The 15,837-nt window shown below is 44.4% G+C and overlaps 1 protein-coding gene across 1 annotated transcript in view; it reads left to right on the top strand.

The window, feature by feature from the left end:
* CNTNAP2 (contactin associated protein 2) overlaps nt 1-15,837 on the top strand; it is a 1,963,583-nt gene that overhangs the window by 1,942,254 nt on the left and 5,492 nt on the right. The window contains exon 23 of the mRNA XM_049643059.1: nt 11,920-12,000. Coding sequence (XP_049499016.1) covers nt 11,920-12,000 — 81 coding nt within the window. The remainder of the gene's footprint in view (nt 1-11,919; nt 12,001-15,837) is intronic.

Consider the following 15,837-nt stretch of genomic DNA (forward strand, 5'->3'; position numbering starts at 1 on the left):
GAAAGTCCCTCTAAACACAGCCAACAAACAGGCGACAAGTCGTTTCGCTCATTTGGAGAGATCTTTGGTGGATTCCCCAGGCTCTGCACAGACTACTCAGAAATGTCTAAAGACCCAGGGGGATTCTCGATTCTGCGGCTCAGTTTCCTCCAGAGAGTAACCCCGGAAGGCTTCGGGGAAGAAAGTAAAATCAACTTTACGTTAAAATGTGCATAAAAATCCAGATGAATGTGGTTGCAATTATTTTCAACCTAGGGATGGACACGGGTTGCTCTGAAATTTCCCGCTTAGAAAGGCTAAAAGCGATTTTCGAGAAATTACTTGGGAATTTTAACTTTTAGAAGACTGGAAAGGATAAAGACAGAAATGATGGCTTCGATTTGTGAGCGACTTTAACGCTTCAGTGTCTGGTTTTGTTCTATCCTCACAGCGGCCCTATGTGGTATGTGTGGACGGTATTAGCCACATTTTCGTAAAGATAAGAAAAACCAGGGCCCCTGGGTGGCTCGATCGGTTAAGCGTCTGACTCTTGATTTCAGCTCCGGTCATGATCTTGGGGTCTGTGAGTTCAAGCCCCGCCTCAGGCTCTTTGCTGACGGTGTGGAAACTGCTTGGGATTCTCCCTCTCCCTCTCTCTCTGCCTTTCCCCTGCACGTGCACGCATGGGCACACACGTTCTCTCTCTCTCTCTCTCTCTCTCTCTCTCAAAATAAATAAACATTAAAAAAATATATATATAAGGAAATCGACTCACAAAATTAATGCATTCATTCTGTCAATGAACAAACACCTCAGTGGCTGCAACTCAGCTCTGGCTGCACATTAGCATCACCGGGGCAGTTTTTTAAAACTCCCGATGCCTGTTCCCCATCCCTGAGAGATTCCTCATGTGCAGTCAGGACTGAGCCAGTGGCCCCAGTGTTTACAGCACCTCGCCCAAAACTATACAGAGAATAGCATGATCGGGTCTCAAATTCAGGTATACCCCATTTTTCCTTCCTCTCAATAGAAACTTTAAACGTAAAAGAATTTCAGTCCCTATTCAGAGTTGTGTTCCTCCCTTCTGACATCTCTTAAATATAATGCAGGAGTCTGAAATAATAACTGTGTCCCTAGAGGCGAAATCCCCGCTACAAAATACACCTTCCTTTTTCTTTTTCTTTTTTTTTCCCCCGCTTTCTCTTTTTCGATGTGGAAGAAATCATACCGAAGACTGCTAGAGCCAATTAAGTATTTTTTCACACTCTGTTGACCCAAAAGAACTGTGTTAGAGCCACATGGCTGGTGCTGGAAGTTTATCCCATCCTGGTAATGATGTGAGCCAGCGCTGGGGAGGAATCTATTTGTGGAAAACACCGGGAAGCTTTCATTGGTTTTACAGGGTTCTTTTTTGATGATCCTTAGTCATTCCACCTGCCAACAAGCAAAGATGGTTGTCTTCTGAGATCCAAGGTTAATTCAAGAAGAGAACAGCTCAAAAGACAGCAGACATCTCTAGCTTGAGAGTTGTATATTCAGTTTTACGAGGTCAGCCTTCTTGGAAGAAAAGCCATTGTCTTGGGATTGGAATTAGAAACGTTCACTTGTGCTAACACAGCCGAAAAGAGTATTTCAAAAGCAAGAGCCCAGCTGGGCATTGATAAAAGACTTAAAATGTGTGCAGAATTAATTTTTAAAAGTACTTTCTGTCTGCTCACCCCCCACCGCTTCGAATAGACCACACAGTGGAGCCAGAACCCCATCAGCAGGCTGTGATCTGGGCGAATGCCGCTGTGGTCTGAGATACACTCCCACCTAGACACTGGTTTCTGAACTCTTAGGGATAAAAAGGGTTAATTTTACATTTTGAGGAAATAGCAGTGGGGCACCTGGGTGGCCCAGGCAGTTAAGTTTATCTGACTCTTGATTTCGGCTCAGGTCATGATCCCAAAGTCGTGGGATCTAGCTCCGTGTCAGGCTCTTTGCTGGGAGCGGAGCCTACTTGGGATTCTCTCTCTCTTTCTCCCTCTCTCCCTCTCCCTCTCTCTCCCCCTGTCTCTCTCTCCCTCTCTCCCTCTTTCTCTCTCCCTCCCCTTCCCCTTCCCCCCTTCCCTATTTGCACTCTCTCTCACACACACACAAAATAAATAAATAAACATGAAAGGAAGGAAGGAAGGAAGGAAGGGAAAAGAAAAGAAGAGAAAAGAAAAGAAAAGAAAAGAAAAGAAAAGAAAAGAAAAGAAAAGAAACAGCAGTTATAACGCGACCTCCTACAAAGCCCAAACCGAGTGGACATTGACAGACCAGTCTACAGAGAGCAGGACCGTATTCATCACCTAAAACAGAAGGCAGCATTGCCCACAAGTCAAGATATAGATGTTATAGCAGATTAAATGTTTTTTAACGTGCATTTGATTTTTCACTGTACTACCTTGAAAGACGTACCATGGTGACAAAAACAAATCAGGAATATCCAGCTGCTTCCAAAAGAGCTATCCACAGTCAAATTATGGCCTTGGAATCTACTGGAAATCTCCATAAAGGGGGAGTAAAAGGATACGTTCATCCTTGCCTGATTCCTCATATGATGAAATGTGCCTCAATGTTCTCACGAATGAGGAAACTCATCTCTTGGGTAGATAAAAAAGCTATTTTCACCAAGCTTCCTCACCATAAATTCTGGAAGTCCAAAGCCTTTACTGAGACGTGCGTAACCCCAAGTGGACATGTTTCTCAGCAGAAGCCCGGAGACCATGGCCTCAAGGTCTCCTGAAGATGTTGGCCTTCTGAATGGTGCCAGCTCAAACACCTGTCAGGGAGGAGAGGAAGTACAGCAGGAAATGTCTTTAAAAGATGCATTTTTGGCTCATTCGCTACGATTGGTATCTTCTTGCCGTCTTTATTTTCTCAGCCACCCTCTCCTTGGAAACTGAGACTCTTTCCACTGTCGAACAGACAACCAATTCTCACTGGGACCACTTTGCCAACAGTTAACCACAAATTGTGTTAGCTGGGACCCCTGCGTAGCGGGGATGTTCACCAGGCTTGATAAATGTATCTGTAAACGGTGGCCCAGCACGTCCTCAAGTGACAGTCACTCTGGTGCTTCGGAATATTGGACAACCACGTTCCTCTGTAGCCGCTGGCCTTCCCCCCTGAGCTGGCCGCCTTCTCTCAACCTCCACCCATATATGCACCAGCAGCAAAGAGACAAGATTTGTCTCAAAAAAATGAGTCAATTCCAGTAAATCAATCATATTCCCCCAGATCTGGGGCTTCTGCACTCCTGATGACACCAGCACGGATTTATTTACACCTTGTGGCAGAGGAACGCGGTGACTGCAGAGCCCCGCAGACAGGAGCGTGACCCTCTTCATCGTGAAGGGAAGGCCACACCACCGGGCTCCCCAGCCCTCGCTCTGGGGCTCCCTGATCTAGACTTTCAAGGCTCGGCTTGAGAACCACAGCAAGATGCACAGAAGTGTCTTTAATGAGTCCACAGGGCTCACACTTAGGTGATGGGCACCTACCCGCTGCAAGACTGAACACTTCCGTGCGGTGTAGCCTGCTCTGCGGGAGGGAGACGTTGAGGGAGTCAACCCGTGACAGCCGGCTGTCACCGTCTCTGACCCACAGGGCCTGTGACATCATCCGGCAACAGCTCTGATGACGGACTCATCAACGATTGTAACTAACATGAAAGAAGGAACAGTTTGCCCACCTGAGAAATGAGAGGACGCCTTTGCCCACCGTGGAAATGGATGCCCAGCGTCTTACCTGTTTATTTCATGGAATACCAAGACTGAACTCGTGTCAGTAACGAGCTGTTTCCAACTCAAATACCTATTATGGGCAGTCGGACAAAAGAACGTGGTGTTCAGCCTGGTCTGGGACTATCCGTAAATCTTTCTTCCCAAAAGGCAATTGAGACAACTCAGAGTTGGCTTTAAAAAAAAAAAAAAGAAAGAAAGAAATGGAAGGAGGGAATCTAATATAATCAATTGCCCATTCAGATCTTTTGTGTAAAAGTTGGCATTAAACAGTCAGGGGCACCTGGGTGGCTCACTTGATTAAGTGTCTGACTTCTGCTCAAGTCACGATCTCACGGTTTGTGGGTTCGAGCCCCGCATCAGGCTGTGTGCTGACAGCTGGGAGCCTGGAACCTGCTTCCGATTCTGTGTCTCCCTCTCTCTCTGCCCCTCCCCTGCTCGCTTACTCTCTTTCTCTCAAAATTAAAAACTTGAAAAAAAAAAACCTTTTTAAACAAATATATAGCAGGTGATGACCAGTTCCTGTATTCTGTTCGTTTTTACCTAATTGACCTTTTTCTCATCAAACCTCTGACAACCAGGCAGGCAGCTGCCACTTGCTCTTTCCTTTAAGAAGCTGGAAATGTTGGGGTTGGGGGGGGGTGCCTGCATGGCTCAGTCGGTTAAGGGTCTGACTTCAGCTCAGGTCACGATCTCACGGTTCATAGGTTTGAGCCCCACATCAAGCTCTGCACTGACAGCACGGAGCCTGCTTCAGATTCTCTGTCTCCCTCTCTCTCTGCTCCTCCCCTTCTCTCTCTCTCTCAAAATAAATAAATAAACTTAAAAAAAAAGAAGCTAGAAATGTTGAGGCGCCTGGGGGTTTCTGTTGGTTAAGTGCCCAACTTAGACTTCGGCTCAGGTCACGATCTCACAGTTTGTGAGTTCGACCTCCTGCGGCTGTCACTGTGGAGCCTGCTTTGGATCGTCTGTCCCCCCTCTCTCTCTGCCCCTCCCCTGCCCCCGCACACACTCTCTCCCTCTCTTTTTCTCTCTCTTTCAAAAATAAACATTAAAAAAAAGAGAGAGACTAGAACTGAAATGTAAGCCTTGTGTGATTTCTCAAGTCAGAAGCCAAAAATCCGTAATCCCCTCCCCATTTGAATTTGGAATTCTGGCTGGCTGGCTTTTTGCAAAAACCGAGGTGAGGGCATAGGTGTAAATACAAGACTCAGGCTCGTGGGGATGCGTGCCACATTCTGTTTGCCTGGCTAAAATCCTGCTGGCCTGGAGAAGTCACTCCCTCCTGCAAACGTGATCAGCCGTCACCTCTCTGAAAATAAAACAACATCCCCTTATATCTTTAGCATCTTAGTCGGCCACCATTTGTTTTCATAGGCTTCTAGAACACCAGTCAGCAGTGAATGGCTAGAACAAATTATTTGAAAAAAATAATTTTCTGCCATCGAGCTCAGACTGGAAGAGAGAATACAGTGAAATGAAACAAAGACGTTGGAAAGAACAAAGGCACATATACATCATCTGGCCCAGCCCCCGCTGCAAAAATCATGCTGCAATCTAAATTAAATTATAACTAATAGCAGTTTTGTTCGAGTATCTCAAATTATCACTTCAGATGCCGAAGCTCAAGTGGTTTCCATGGCGATGTTTTCTCTACGAGATGTCAGCTAGTATCTAATTTTTTTGTCCCTGATAGATGACAACCTGAAGCTTTTAGTGCCTTTGGTTTTGGGGGTTTTATGTTAGATAATCTCGATTTACTTTTGTATGCATTTAAATGTGTGTTTTATTTGCCATTGGTTTCTGAGCCTGAAGTCTACAATTTTACATATTTTGAAACTTAGTAAATAAGAACTACAACTACCTCATTTATCTTGTGTACTAAAAAAAAAAGAAGAAGAAGAAGAAGAAGAAAAGCTTTATTATTCTGTCCTCTCCCTGCCTGCTCAATGGGGCAGGCAAGAAATTGGTGGCTAAAGAATTCAAATCTCTTTTTAATATTCTGTTCTTGCAACTGTTTTTTAAATCATTTATTTGTACTTAAGCACCCGCCCAGAAACGTCTTCTATTTTTCACATTCCCTAAATGTGATTAAAAAAAAATATATATATGTTCTAACAGTGACGGTTTAAGGCACAGTTAGCACGGTTCCTGATTTCATGATTTCACAAGTGTTTCCATGGTGGTAATAAGCCTTCTCTCTGCGCTGTTTGGGTCAGTGAGGGACTCCTATCTGGGTCCAAGGTGGGCCGCCAACCACGGGGAGAATAACTGAGCCTTCGTTGCCTTGAGAGCATGCAGTTGTGTTGATGATTTGATAGAGCCGGTGTAGACTGTGTGCAATGATGGGGAGCCGTGTCCCCTGGGCCTGCTCTTACCAAGTTTGCTTTCACATCAGAAACAGTTCAGCCTAGTGTTTTTGCAAGTCGTCTCTGGAGCCAGTTTCCTGGGTTCAAACTCTGGCTCTACCACTTACTGGTTATGGGACCTCAGACCAGCTTTTGGCCTTCCAGAACCTTCCAAAATGGGATGAATATTGTCAACCTGTCGGGGTTCACATGAGGCTGAAATGGACGTAAAGGACTTAAAACAGTGCCTGGCTTGCAGTGCCTGGATGGCTCAGTCAGTCAGTGTCCGACTTCAGCTCAGGTTATGATCTTGCTGTTCAGAGTTCGAGCCCCACGTCAGGCTTCTGTGCTGACAGCTCAGAGCCTGGAGCCTGTTTCAGATTCTCTCTCTCTCTCTCTCTCTCTCTCTCTCTCTCCACCCCTCCCCTACTCGCTCTGTCTCTCTCAAAAATAAACATTTTAGAAATTAAAACAAAAAACAAAGAGCAGTGCCTGACTTGTAGGAAGGGCTATTATTATTAGTCCCTAATTACCTTGTTCCTGAAATTTGAATTTCACCTGCCTTTACATTTTGTACTCCACCACGGAAGGAAAACACTTCTAGGTTGATTCCACCAACCCCTTGCTGTCCTGGGCCCTAATGAGTTTCATCTGTGAAGAAAGTGTCATCCAAACGATGACTAACCTTATAATCCTAGAATTTAGAGTTTTCCTGTTCGTCACGTATAAACAACCTGCATGGTCCCCGGAGCCCTTGTTGCTCGATGTCCCTTACCTCCCGGCCGGCAGGGGTCAGAACTTGTCCCCGTCCCCCAAGAGCCCCGGGGGTCTCAGCTGCCAGGGAGAGGCACCACACTCTCCCCACACAGCACACAGGATAAGAGGTGCTGGTTAGCCTGTCATTTACTTTCCTGACAAATCCTTCCAGGAACGCAGCAAAGGGAAGGACAGAACATTCATCCTTTCTATTTTGTGGGGGAGGAAAGTGTATTTTTACTCACCCAGCTCTAAGAACGGATCGCTCTACGGTATGGGTATCATTATGGGAACCCCCCCCCCGCCCCCCGCCAGGCCCACTTTTACAAAGTTTGTTTGTTGTTTCCTTCTTGATTTTCAACCTGAAGGTAGGGCAGGAGGAAGAGGGAAAGGACACCGGTGCTGAGCCCTCAGGTGGCTTCTCGAGTGGCAAAGACAGTGGAAGGGGACAGCGTCCGTGTGTCGAGGGTGAATCGGACCCATGTCTGAGTATGTTTGGAGCCTGTCATATATGTTCCCTTTCTGGCAAGGAGGGCAATGGTGTGCTGTAGCCCGAAGCCTCAGCCGGGCAATGGGACAAGCATGAGTGTGGGTGGAGAATGTCTCATCATGGATTCCTCCAGCCCACGGTCTGCCTGCGCTACGCCGGGTGGAGAAAGGGAGGAGCGCCAACCTCTAGGTGTGCAAAGGAGACACGGTCTGTGTGTGGCCAGTGTAATGGGGATGGCCAGACAGACAAGAGGACGTACACAAGGGAAATAAACAGAAATGCACATGCTCCTATGAGACCCTAAATCAGAGCTGACATAGCACCATGCTTCGATAGTCATCATCATGTTCTATCGCTTGGAGACCCAGGAGAAACGTATATTGAGTATAGTCTTTGCCTATTTGACGCAGGTCTGGTCTTGAGACTGTTAATATCTAGAGTCTGGTTTTGTGTGTGTGTGTGTGTGTGTGTGTGTGTGTGTTTAAGTAGGCTCCACCCACAACATGGGGCTCCAAGTCATGACCCCGAAATCAAGAGTCGCATCCTCTCACAACTGTGCCAGCCAGCCTGTTGGGACCTATTCATGCCATTTCCCAAAATATAGGTTCCTTGATTCTGCAGCACCCCTAAAATTGCTCTGCTCTCCCAGCAGACGGGGGATGAGATGGAACAGAATGGAGTCTGTGTCGGGGATGAGCTTTGTCCTATGTCTTACTTACGTCTCTTGGTTTCCAAGTTTTCATACGTGCATTTCCCAGAGGATGTTGGTACCCCGGGGGGGGGGGGGGGGGGGAGGACGGTTACAGTGAAATCATTTCAAATATATCTGTCAAAATAGCGCTTGGTCTGCTTGGCCAGGACAAAATGGATATGCCTCAAGGGAGTAAGGACTCACGTGCATTAGGACAACCAGACTTAAGTTATAAATGAAGCCATGAAAACAGGGATTCTTATGCGAGAAACAGAACCGTGCCCTTGAATTTCGTGAGGACTTCAGTTGTACCTCAGGGTTTTTCCCACTGGCTGTTTTCTGATAATAACCAAAGACCAGTGGACACAGGAATCATTAGTAGCTTTTCTATATTTACAGGCTCCAGGCTCTGAGCTGTCAGCACAGAACCGGACATGGGGCTCAAACTCACAGACCCCAAGATCATGCCCTGAGCCGAAGTCAGACGCTTAACCGACGGAGCCACCCAGGCACCCCTGGACTGATTTCATTTTAACGAACGTCTCATTAGCCATAGCTGCCTGTCAGCACTGTTTGTCATTGGGACCGTGAACATAACTGAGCATGCCTTTAAGAGCATGGCTGTAGGGAGTGTGTAGGGAGTGACAAGAATTCAGACCGATCGACCTTGACAAGAGGGCCAGACATGTAACCGAGGTGGCTAAGGATAGTTCTAGGAAACAGGTAAGATTTGATGGACAGAGAGAGGAAAGGCAGGGCAGAGGTGAGGGGGGCGGAGGGATGAGCCAGAACGTGTCGACCAGGAAGCATCAGGAGTCTGTGTGCCTAGAATGTCAAGTTGGAAAAGTGGCCCCGGCAGAGAAGGAGCAGGAGAGAAATTCAGCTCGAAGGAGGCCTTCCTCCCCCTACAAAGGATTTCGGATTTTGTACGAAAGGCGATCCTGGGATAAATTTCCATGTTCTCTTCTAGCTGTTCCTGTTCTTCTTGGGTCATCTCAGGTCACACCCACACCTTCCACTACTGGTTATGTCAATAACTTCAAGGGATCCAGAGAGAGGGGCGTATGCACGTCTCTAAATATCTGTGTTTTTCTGCGGTTTTGTGGCCAAGGATGCAAAGCCGTACAGTCGGTTTTGGAGCAGAGAGAAAGCGTGATGTGTTCTCCCATCGGCATTACCTGAAGCAGAGAAGCAAACAGCTTCATAGAGTCACGACTCTCACATAATAGAATAATCACAAAATTGCCACTGTCATTGTTTTTGTCTCCGTACTTCATATATTTTGAAGGTTCATGTTACTTAAAAGTGGTGAGGAGATGGCTGTGTTTCTCAGAGGGAGATGAAAAATATGAGCCACTCATAAGATACCAAACGTCCAGTAGACGTCTCCATTTGGGTGTCCCAGAGGCACCTCAGGCTCAGTACCTCCAAGACAAAACAGATTTCTCTCCCTCATCCCCTAAAAAGGCTCCTCCTCCCACAGGCCCTGCCCAAGCGGAACTGTCTGGATGCTGGGACTTCCCCACCTGGCTGCCTCATCAGCCCTCAAAAGGCAGGATGGGAATGAATGGCTTAGGAATTAACCTTGCCTGGTTTCCAATCCCATCTGGGCCACTCAACAAGCTTGATGGCTTTCTAGGAAGATATGGACTAAATAGTGTCCAGAGAAGGGTAATTAACGTTGTCAGAAGGCCTGTAAACTAGGTCAAAGATGAGTCGTGACAGTATGAACTTTCATCCTCGGAAAGAAACTCGCAGTCTCTCAGTCTCGGAAGGGTGGTTTATGTCAGTAACCAAATCTTACCGTGACCTATGAGTGTATGAGTTGTAACATGGCAACTACAAAGCAGCTTTAGGCAATTTACTGTAACTAGATAGGGTCGTAACTAAAACCACATCCATGCTTTAAATTAGTGTTTTGACTGTGTAAACCAAACTCTTCAATGAGGCACAGAAATTCCTCATAAGTAACAATTTTCATCTTTTTTATTGTTCACTGTGGATCCCCAGCACCTAGAATGGTGCCTGACACATAGTCGATGTTCTGGAAAGATCTGTTGAATGGCTGAATACATTCATTTGTCACATCTACAAATAATCCTTCTCTGAAGGGAACACTCAGGTTTAAAGAAGAAACCCAAGGTTTCCAGAAATATTATTTGGAAACCATTTTTATTCACACGGGATGATTTTCTGATCACCCTTAACATCGGATGATGAGCCTACAAATGCAAGGTCATTGCATCCTTGGGCCGACACTTGGAATTTTGAATATCCGTCCATGCTGCCCACACCAGAAAGTCCTAAAGGGCATGGGGAACGTCACTGACTACAGTATACTTCATGTTGGCTCTGTCTTTCCCTCTCTCCCTAGACATGGGATTGGACCAGTTAAAATAAGCACACAATAGGGGTGCCTGGGTGGCTCAGTCAGTTAAGCGTCCGACTTCCGCTCAGGTCATGATCTCACGGTTCGTGAGTTCGAGCCCCGAGTCGGGCTCTGTGCTGACAGCTCAGAACCTGGAACCTGCTTCGGATTCTGTGTCTCTCTCTCTCTGTGCCCCTCACCTGCTCATGCCTCTGTCTCTCTCTTCCTCTCAAGAGTAAATAAACATTTTTAAAAAATATTTTTTTTAAAGAAAGAAAAGTCCCCAGGACTCAGAGTTAAGTTCTTTCATTTGTGTCTTTCTTAGCGTCTGCATTTTAATCAAATCGACAGGCTTGACTGGCACTGGTGGCCGAGCTGATTTGGAATATGATCGATCCAGGAACAGATCATTTTTCTGGTCTTAAGTAACAATATCAAGTCAGAGAAAAGCTGAAGTAGCATTTGCTGGTAGGATCTGAAATCTCTCTGGTAGCCCTATTTCCTGGGGAAAAGGAAAAGAAGGGCTCTACCTACTTTTCATCATTCTCCTGGGGATCCTTCAGAGCAGAGAGCTAAAGGAGGAGCCTTACGAAACCCGAGTCCGTAGTGAGATCCTCCTTGAACCCTAACACAGACCTCTTTCCTCCGTGTGCGCACATTTAATTATGCAAAATAACTCGTTCAAACATTTTTTAAATACCTAACTGATGCCATCCAGTAACCATGGCTCTAGACTAAGGTGATCTGCTGAAGGAGGAAGCTACTTCCGTTGGAGTATTTGCCTTAAACCTGAACATCTAAAACAGAGGCCCAACGAATATGAAATTGTTTTTGAGGTTACATTACCTCGTATGGATGGTAACAGATACTCTGCCGACCTCTAGAAAGACTTCAGGATCCGTTTGTCTTTTGCGTACTTGAAATTTATCCTAGAGAAACACCTAGCTGTAATATAACCGGTTCTGGGTTTTTTTTTATAACAGGGAAAGAAATGGAAACTTTATTAGGCAGCGTATATTATTCTCAACTGTTATGAAATGTTACCCGCTTACACATTCCTGACATGTCCTGTGTTTTATTAGAGTCATGCAAAATGTTCACTTAAAGACATGATTCCTTTTTAAACTAAAGGTATAAAAGGCTCTACAGAAATAGCCAATGTAGATAGAAAATAGTAGCTGAGGCAGATTTCAGCCAAAGGTGAGAAAAAAAACATTCTAATCCATCAGCTTGCGTGTCAGTGGAACTGAAGCAGGTAGCTCTAAGATTCTCTAATATTCCTCCAAAAGACTGATCGTGCTTCTCTGGGTCTCATGTCAGACAGAACAGCCGAAACAGGGGTGGAGGCACTGAGACATGTGGAAACGATGGCAAGATGGGCCTGTCAGAAACGGAACTCTCCTCTGGGGAAACAGGAAGTGCTGAAGAGTTGTATGAAAAAATATCCACATCAGGTTATTTGGGATTACTAGTATCCTTGACTCTTACACTTGACTTTTCCATTTCTTCCTCTGCAGCCAGTGCTGATTTCCCATATAATCCAGGACAAGGCCAAGCTATAAGAAATGGAGTCAACAGAAACTCGGCTATCATTGGAGGTGGGTGATGCATAGCACAGGCTCCTCACCTGTGGAAAGTAAGAATTGTCCGTAAATGCATCGTCTTAAAAAAACAAAACCAAAAACAAAACCATCATCTAGATTTTTACTTGATTTGTTTTGTTGTTTAAATATGACTAAGGATTGTGACCTACGGATGTGGAGACACGGATGTAAATGTAACCCGGCTACTTTTAAAAAAAAATTTTTTTTTAATGTTTATTTATTTTTGAGACAGAGACAGATCGCGAGTAGGGGAGGGGCAGAGAGAAGGAGACACAGAATCCGAAGCAGACTCCGGGCTCTGGGCTGTCAGCACAGAGCCCAACGCGGGGCTTGAACTCACAACCCATGAGACCGTGACCTGAACCACAGTCAGACGCTTAACCGACTGAGCCACCCGGGTGCCCCGTAACCTGGCTGCTTTTCAATGCTGACCCGTAAGAATGGGATGGTCGTGCCGGGCTAGCCAGAGCCTGAACAGTGCAGGAGCCACAATGGCCTCCTCCCTCCTCTCTTTTCCCCTTCTCACTCCCGCACATCCCAAAAGGCCCAGGATCACTTACTGCAAAAACAGGCAGGAGTGTGCCAGTCTGGCTGCCGTTATCTTAATAAAGATCATCAGAAAATTAATAAGCCAGGGTATCTAAAATATTCCAGTGTCTTTTCTCCCCAGGGACGGCTGCAGAATAATTGAAGTCTCCTAGCCCAGTCCTTCTTATTTGGGTTGGTATCCTTGCCCCCCGTTGCCCACCGTCTCCTCTGCCTGAGCCCCCCTGTCTTACTGCATCCAGGTGTCCCCTGCATGTCTGAGGACAGCTAATACTGTAATTGTATCAAGGGTCTTAAACCCAGCCAATCACCTTGGCTTAGTCGGTAGGTCTCTTTTCCACATGGAGAAGTAGATGCCTGTAAGAAATACCTGACTTGGGGCACCTGGGTGGTTCAGTCAGTTGTGCGTCCGACTTCAGCTCAGGTCATGATCTCACGGTTTATGAGTTCAAGCCCCGAGTCGGGCTTTGTGTTGATGGCTTCAGATTCTGTGTCTCCCCCTCCCTCTGTCCCTCCCCTGCTCACACTCTCTGTCTCTCCCTCTCTCTCAAATAAACATTTTTAAAAAGAGAGAAATATATGTGACTCTAAAACTAGAATACATTTAGAATGCCGCCTAAATCACATTGTCCAATCACATCGGTACAGTCTTATCAAGGTCCCTCTCCTCACTGTGTTTTGTTTTTTTAAGATCAACTTTATTGAAGCATGATATGCATGTGTGTAAGCGTAACAGGTCAGTGACTCGTGACAAACACAAACACCCATAGCCACCACCACAACGAAGATCTGGAACATTCCCACCCACAGAAAGCTCTTTGTGCCCCCGTATAGTCCATCCTTTGCCCTGCCCCACTCCCAAGAAGGGCCACCTCTGATTTGCTTTTTGCTGTGTTGATTACTTTTACCTCCTTTAGAGTGGCGTAGAAATGGAATCATAGAGTATGTCATCTGTTCATGCCTTCTGTCACTCAACGTCATGTTTCTGAGGTCTCTCCACATGGTTGCATGAATCGATAGGCTGTTCGTTTTTATTGCCAAGTTGTGTTTTGCTGTGTGAATGTACTAGAATTGGTTTTATCTGCTCACCTGTGGCTGTTTGGTTTGTTTCCAGGTCTGAGCTATTTTGAATAAAGCTGCTATGAGTATTCTTGTTGAAGTCTTATGTGAACATAAGTTTTCATTTCTCTTTGGTAATTGCTGGGAGTGCAGTTGCTGGGTGTGACAGAAAGTGGAGATTAGACTCTGTAAGAAATTGCCATACAGTTTTCCAAAACAGTTGAACCATTTTACATCCCCACAGTTCCTATCTGACAGGCCAGGTTTGCTCCACAATCTTATCAGCACTTGGTATTGTCGCTCTTCTTAATTTGAGCCACTCCAGTGGACGAGTAGTGGTAGCTCGTTGCAGTTTTAATGTGCAATGAGCTGATGACTAATAATCCTGAGCGTCTTTTCATGTGCCTGTTGCCATTTGTAAATCTTTCGTGAAGTGTCTGTTTAAAACTCTTTCTCCGGGGTGCCTGGGTGGCTCAGTTGGTTAAGCGTCCAACTTTGGTTCAAGTCATGATCTCCCAGTTTGTGGGTTTGAGCCCCGCATTGGGCTCTGTCCTGACAGCTCAGAGCCTGGAACCTGCTTCAGATTCTGTGTCTCCCTCTCTCTCTACCCTCCCCTGCTCATTCTTCTCTCTCTCTCTCCCTCTCTCCCTCTCTCCCTCCCTCCCTCTCTCTCTATCTCCCTCTCTCAAAAATAAACATTTAAAAAATAAAAAATAAAAACTCTTTCCCCATCTTTTAACTGGATTATTGGACTTCTTTTGAGTTATAACAGTTTTTTATTTTCTAGATAGTTCAAGTCCTGTGTCAGACATATGTATTGTGAATTTTCTCCAGTCTGTGACATGCCTTTTCATTTTCTTAGCAGTATTTTTTTTTAAAGCAAGAAATCTAAATTTTGATGAAGTCTTATTTTTTTAATCTTTTTATGGCTTGTGATTTTTTTTAATTCTATTTTAATGATATGCCTCTTCAAGATTGTGAAGATTTCTTCCTATGTTTTCTTCTAGAACTTTTATAGCTTTGGTTTCTGTTAACTAAGTCTGTAATCACTTTGAGTTAACATTGGTACATAGCATGAGATAAAGGTCAAAGACATTATTTTCCAAACTAATATCCAGTTATTCTCAAACTACTTGTTGAAAAGACTATATACTTTTTCCAAATTTAATCTCCTTGGCACTTTTGTCAAAAATCAATAGACCATATATGTGTATGTCTGTTTTCTGGACTCTGTTGTGTTTTGTTGATGTATTATATATCTTTCTTTACCCAATACCATGCTTGCTGTATTGTTTTACCTTTATATTAAGTCTTGAGCAGCAACATGCATTCTCCAGCTATTTCTTTTTTGTTTTTCAAAATTACGTTGGCTATTCTGGACCCTTTACTTTATTGCCATATAAAATTTAGAATCAACTTATAAATTTCTACCAAAGAAAAAGTTTGCTGAGATTTTCATTGGGATTGTGTTTGGTCTAGAAATGGACATCAAAACAATAGTGAGTGCTTCAGCTCTTAAAGGTGGTCTATCCATCCATTTATCTACGTCTTTAATTTCTGTCAGTAAGGTTTTGTGGTTTTGAGCAAACACAGCCTTGAACAACTGTGTTCAATTTGTTTTATTATAAATGGTATTATTTTATTACTTTTTTAAGTTTTTATTACTTTAAATGTTCTTCCAAGTATTTTCTTGCTAGTATATAAAAATACAGTTGATTTTTGTGGCCTTGCTAAATTTACTGTTAGTTCTAGACACTTCATATATATATATATATATATATATATATATATATATATATATTTACTTAGGATTTTCTAAGAGATGGTCATGTCACCTGAGAATGCAGAAAATTTTTACTTCTTCACAGTCTGTACACTTTTTATTTCTTTTTTGTTTTATTGCACTGACAAGGATTTCTGGTATATTGAGAGAGAGGACTGGCTTCCATTGTTTCCTGTTTTAGAGAGAATATGTTTACTGTTTTAGTATTGACTAGGGTATTAGCTGTAGGTTTCTCGTAGATGCAGTTTATCAGGTTGAGAAAGTTTCCTTCTACTGATACTTTCTGAGAGACTTCACAATGAATGGAGGTTGAAATTTGTCATATGCTTTTTCTCCTATATTTCTTTAATGTGGTAAATTACATCGCTTTGTTTTTTAATGATAAACCAGACTTGCATTCCTAGAATGAACACCCCTTCACCATAATATATTCTTTGCCACAC

This window comes from Panthera uncia, chromosome A2, assembly GCF_023721935.1.
Source record: "Panthera uncia isolate 11264 chromosome A2, Puncia_PCG_1.0, whole genome shotgun sequence".
NCBI lineage: Eukaryota > Metazoa > Chordata > Mammalia > Carnivora > Felidae > Panthera > Panthera uncia.